Source organism: Micromys minutus (assembly GCF_963924665.1).
Source record: "Micromys minutus genome assembly, chromosome: 13".
Lineage (NCBI taxonomy): Eukaryota > Metazoa > Chordata > Mammalia > Rodentia > Muridae > Micromys > Micromys minutus.
Window position 1 is genome coordinate 53,617,082 of NC_137982.1, and position 6,000 is coordinate 53,623,081.

A 6,000-nucleotide genomic window follows, 5' to 3' on the forward strand; every position below is an offset into this window, starting at 1 on the left:
GTAATCTCAGCTCATAAAAGTATATTTTGCATCAGCTGAGGTCTGTATCTAAGCCATCTTAATTGAAAGCTGTCCCATTTCTTCATGAAATTCAAACCATTTGACTGAACATGAGAGCAAGGCTCTATCTCCTGACTCTCGGCAAAAAGCATTTTGGAGAAAATCTTATTTTTTTAATGATAATTTGGAGAACATTTCTTTGAAAGTACTTATAAATTTGAAAAATGAGGTCAGGAAGATACTGCCACTTCTGAAGCAGCTCAAGATTAGTTTTGCTGTGAATAAACTATAGCTGAACTGTTAGAAGTTCACAGCTCTTAAACTTTGACCCTTCTCGCAGTGAGCAGCTGTTACATGTGAACAGAAGCATAATTCAGATCTCACAAGCCTAGCCAGGGCAAAGCTATTAAAAGATGATCTCTGTACAGTGCCCTTATTTCTCTTGACAGATGAAGTCTCTAATTTCATACTGAGTATTGTCATGGAGTATTTTGACTTAGAAAAACTTTTAAATTTCCATGTTTCAATTTTAAAACAATACGAGGGATTTTTTTTAAATGCCATGTGGAACTGTTTAAAGAAAGAGTTGCTCAAATATTACAATGAGATCTGTTTACAGTTGTGGATTCTGATACAGAGTTGAGTTAAATCAAGACTACATCGAACCTTGGGACTTAATTACTACAAAATAAAATGTTCTCCATGTAGAATTGCCATGTAGCTTCTAATATATTAACAAAGATGTATTTATAATATATAAACATATTCTAATTTCATTAAATATTTCAATAGAAAATACTTCTCATTGTACACACATACAAACATGGACACAACGTCCCATCAATTTTGTACATGAAAAATGTTAATATTTAGAAGTAAGACAGGCAAGACAAATGTACATTGTTTTAGTGATTTTTTAAAAATCAGATATAATATGCGGCCATTTGTAATTTCTTAAAAACAAACCCTTACAATGAAATGAATTTGGTCCTGAGATAATCCTTAGCATACAGGTGAAGTATAAAGATTTCCTACAATATGCACAGGCCAAAATCTTCTTTTAAATAAAACTTAGCATGCATGATATGCTGCCAAATGCAGTTAGAATATAATGCTCATTTTAGGTAAACAGTATCCTGTTACATAAGACTGCATTTTGTAACATAACTTACAACTTCAGAGTCATTTCAAAACACCAGCATCTCTTCTCAGGCTAATGTGACTGAAATACAACTCTCAGGGGAAAAGCAGATTTGGTGAAATTTGGCTGAAATAAATCATTCAAAACATTTTGAGGCTTTCTACAATCTTGCTTAGGGTAATGCATTTGTTTTTATTTTGTCTTTTGGTATCTGCTTTATAACTTTGATGGTAAAAATTAATGCAAATCAAAACTAATTTTACTGGAGAGTGTTTTATATAATTCTCCATGAAGAGGCCATCGGGTACAAAACATTCACTGGGAAGCAGTGATTAAAAGCATGAGGATGCCCTGTATATTATTGTTTACAACTCTAGAAAATATTCCTAGACAACAAGCCCAGGTTAGCCCATCAGTAACAAGCAAAAATAAGTGCTGCTGAGACACTGGAAAAAGTAACTTCAGCCCAAAAAATGACTTTATAATACACATTTAAGTTCCAATCAAAGACTCGTGACAGTTGTTGGATTTTGAATCACATGGCCCCATCAATATTCAGCTACAAATGAAGAAAACCTTCTGAAGACTTTCGAATTTTTCTTGCTGAACTCGCTGCTGCTGAGAGACTCGGGAACCGGGGTAATTATTGTCTCTTGCCATGTGCCCACTACTGTTTCCAACAGGAACCAATGAACACTTCGAATCCAATAAGTGCAAAAACTATCCTGGTGAACTAACCAAGGATAACCAAAACAAACCAAAATGCCATGAACTCAGGAAAGGGATTTTTTGAGATTTTGAGATGCAGGAGTTTGATGAGGAAAAAAGGACATTTTAAAAGGTGTAGTAAATAAAGTGACCGGGATACATTATCCACATGTATAAAAGTATCAATCAACAAAATTAATTAATATAATTTTTTTTTTTTTTTTTTTTATTCAACGTGCCTTCTAACCTATATTTTTCCACTCTTTGTAGTGCTCCTGGTAGTGGACCCATGTTCAAGTCAACGACTGTCACGGTGAAAGAAAATCTCAATGAAGTTTCCAAAAGAGAGAGCGTAGATCCAATTAACAACCAGCAAGATTTGATTCATGGTGAGGAGAAGGGGAGGGGTGGTAACACGGCTCCCGTAGAAACAGAAACTACGAGCAACTGCGCAGCAAATAATTACCAGACTGGAGATCAACCCCAGGCTGTCCACAGACACAGAATCGGCTTCTCCTTTGCATTTCCAAAGAAAGCCTCGGTGAAGCTGGAATCCTCTTCGGCTGCAGCTTTCTCAGAATACAGTGATGAATCCTCTGTGAAGAAAGAATTCAGCAGGAGAACTAGGTTTGTCCCCAGCACTTGTCATCTTGAACTATCATCACCAACATGTGATCTTCCGAGTTCTGAGGAGAAAGCTAACGCTCCTCCACCACCAGAGGTCATGTGTACTGACAAAGCAAGTACGCTAACTGAAGAGACGAAAGTAACCGCTAATGAAAACAGCTCGCTGCTAACTACTTCATTTTGCCAGCTTCAGCTCCCCACAGGATCTGATGCAGATTCTTGCCAAACTTCAGACCAATTACAAGACCAAGTATCAATGGAAGCCGTGATTCTGAATGAGGATAGACCTGTGAGCATAAGCAACCCAGACGTCCTAGAAAATAATCTCCCTGTGCCTAGTGACTACACATCGGCACAGACCAGCACAGAAGAAGACATCACCATCAACGATGCGACCAAGGTGGAAACTGGAAATAAAGTTGCTCACGAGCCTCTGACACCTTCAAGTGCTGCAGAAGAAAACATAAGGTTACAAAACAGACCAGATTCCTGTAAAAGACAATGTGATCCATTTGTACCTGTGCTTAACAAACTTGGCTCTACAGTGCTTCAGTGGCCATCTGAAATGCTTGCTTATACGACGACAGAGCCATCAATATCCTACAGCTGTAATCCGCTCTGTTTTGACTTCAAGTCCACTAAATTGAACAACAATCAAGATAAAACTAAGCTAACCTTAAACGGCCTTTTCTCTCAACAGAGGGAGGACTCTTCCAAGGGAGCAGATGCTGGTTGCAGTGATGTACCAATTGCAACGAATGAGGAAATGGGCAGTAGTAGAAATGATTACCCTCAAGTCACTACTCTTTCCGCTGGCCATGTTTTGTCTAAGGGTTGTGATTTAGGACAAAATAAGAATGTGGGTCATAGGTATAATCATATTTCCTGTACATACAGAAAATCACACAAGTACAGTTTTACTAGGAGTCAAATTAAACGAGACACCCTAAGGGAGAAACATAACAGAATCAGGTTGAAGGAAATACGTGAGCACTGGTTCCATAAAAGTAGAAGAAAGAAAAAAAGAAGGAAGTTATGTCAGTATCATCATGGGGACACAACCAAAGAACCCGAAGGGTACGGGGAAACAGAAATGGACAGACAGTGCATCGATGTGGCTAAGAGGAAGCCAGTGGAACCAGTTCTGGAAAGGCAGCCAGGAAGTCCAGAGCAAGTGTCAGACTTACAACAGATGGCAGATGAAAGACCCAAGACAGCATCTACACATTTAGGCGAAAATGAAAAAGCAAACAAATCAAGAAATGCTGAGTCCAACGACGATACTCTTGGTTCTCAAAACCATGGAGAAGAAAATGCAATAGTTGCAAATGAAGAAGCAAACCTACCAATGATACATTCTGGGAAACAAAATTTATCATATGTCAGAACTTACTGTTGTTGGAAAGCCAGAACATGGAGACATCAAGAGGATGGTGGGTGCTTTGTCTCTCAAAGTAATGTGAAAGGCCACACTCAGAATCAGCCTGTTAAAAGAGGTTACAGTTCTCTAACCAATGATGCAGAAAGAATTCATCGGAAACGCAGACAGCATTCATGTTCTTACTCGTCAGACGAAAATTTCAATCAACCAAGTCACCTGGGAGAAGAATACTTGAGACCACCAAATGCTTCACGCACTTCCTGTCAGCCTAAGAAGAAACGAAGGAGAAAAAGAAACAGACTCCACATTGGAGATAGAACTTTGAAAATTAAAGACAATTCAAATTATCCCACAATGGGTAGGCCTTCTTTGAGTCACCCTGATGGGTTAGCAAAGGAAGACATAAAACAGGGCATAAAAACACAAGAAAATATAAATATCAAGAAGAACTCAGAACAAACAGGGCAAACAGAAGACAAAATGATGTTCCATCCTTATAATCCACTTCCTTCGGAAGCCAGTGTCAAAGGTGAGCACTCAGTAACGGAGACTGCTCTACCTGATGCCTCCCAGGCTTCCAGTGATCTCGCTACACCTGTAAATGTCACAAGGGACCCACCAAATGGCACGACAGACAATACCTTGCTTGAACACAATCAAAGAAGTCAGACTACCAAGAGTAATGAAAAGAAAATTCCTTTCAAGGTGCCTAATACAGAAAGGAACTTTAGACACTCACAGGCAAAATCGTACATTTGCCGTTATGAACTGGCTGAGACCATGCCACAGGGGAAGACAAATGAGTCACCAACAGAGTGGCTATGCTATAATTCCGGAATCCTTAACACACAACCATCACTACAGTTCAAGGAAGCACATGTCAGCGGCCATGCCTTTGTAACAACAGAGCAAATCCTGGCTCCGCTGGCTTTGCCGGATCAAGCTTTACTGATTCCACTGGAAAACCATGACAAGTTAAAGCATCTACCATGTGAGCTCTACCAGCACATTATGCAGCCAAACATGCTAACCAACAAGGTCAAACTTACCTTTCCTCCAGCTCCCCTGCCTCCCCCCAGCGCTCCTGTGCAGCCTTTGCCTTTGCAGCGGCCCTTCTGTTCTACCTCTGTGACCACAATCCACCACACTGTTTTACAGCATCATGCTGCGGCTGCGGCAGCAGCAGCTGCAGCTGCGGCTGCAGGAACCTTCAAAGTGCTTCAGCCACACCAACAGTTCCTTCCCCCAGTTCCTGCTCTCCCCAGAACATCTATACCTCAGATCTCCGTAGGGACGGTAGGACCTCGGCTTTGTCCTGGAGGTCAGCCAGCTTTGGTTGCTTCTCCCCAGATGTCAATCATCCCTACATCCGTTCTTCACCCCAGCCACTTGGCTTTTCCACCCTTACCCCATACACTTCTTCCTTCATTGCTTTCACCACATCCAACTGTCATTCCCCTCCAGCCCCTGTTCTAGTCATCACCATAAAAAAAGAACATATGTATGAGTAGGTGTTTATCTACAGGCATAATTGGCTATTTAACTGACAGAATAAACTGGCCAAAGCTGGCCTTATTTCAAACCATTTACTGTAAGTGTCATAATGCTAATAAATGATTAAAGTTTCTGATATATAATATTATTAAAGCACTGAATAGTTTGAGAATCAATACAATATATGCTGTATATTAAAATGATGTCTTAAGAGTATGTATAATGTACATAAAATATATTTATAGTACTGTAATTTATGTTGTAAAGTATGCTCCTTGTTTTTTTTCTAATCTTTGTGTATTTGCACCTCTTTAATGTTTAGACAAAGCTGATGACTCTATTTGTTTTGTACCATGTTCCTTGAAACTGTAAATTCAGTGAAATATATCTCTTGCAATAAATTTTTGTTAATTATTTAAGTAAATCAAACTTTGGTGTTTAGGTGGTCTTCCCTGATTCAGTAGTATTGGGAATTGTGTTCTGTTATGACTCTCTTCTGCCCAGTGGCATCAAACAATCACCAAGACCAAAGTGTGCAACTGTCACACACAGTCAGCATAATTGTTGGTGTTCCCATTCTCTACACTGTTGCTTATGCTGAGTTTTACCACCTTTCTTGGCCATGAATTTAGACAGTAACCAAGGAAAT

General features: G+C 39.5%; 1 protein-coding gene across 1 annotated transcript in view; it reads left to right on the forward strand.

The window, feature by feature from the left end:
* Positions 1-5,333, forward strand: part of ZNF804A (zinc finger protein 804A) — a gene marked incomplete at both ends in the record, with an annotated part of 204,726 nt that extends 199,393 nt beyond the window's left edge. The window contains one exon of the mRNA XM_080927310.1: positions 2,120-5,333. Coding sequence (XP_080783436.1) covers positions 2,120-5,333 — 3,214 coding nt within the window. The remainder of the gene's footprint in view (positions 1-2,119) is intronic.
* Positions 5,334-6,000: the final 667 nt, after the last annotated feature.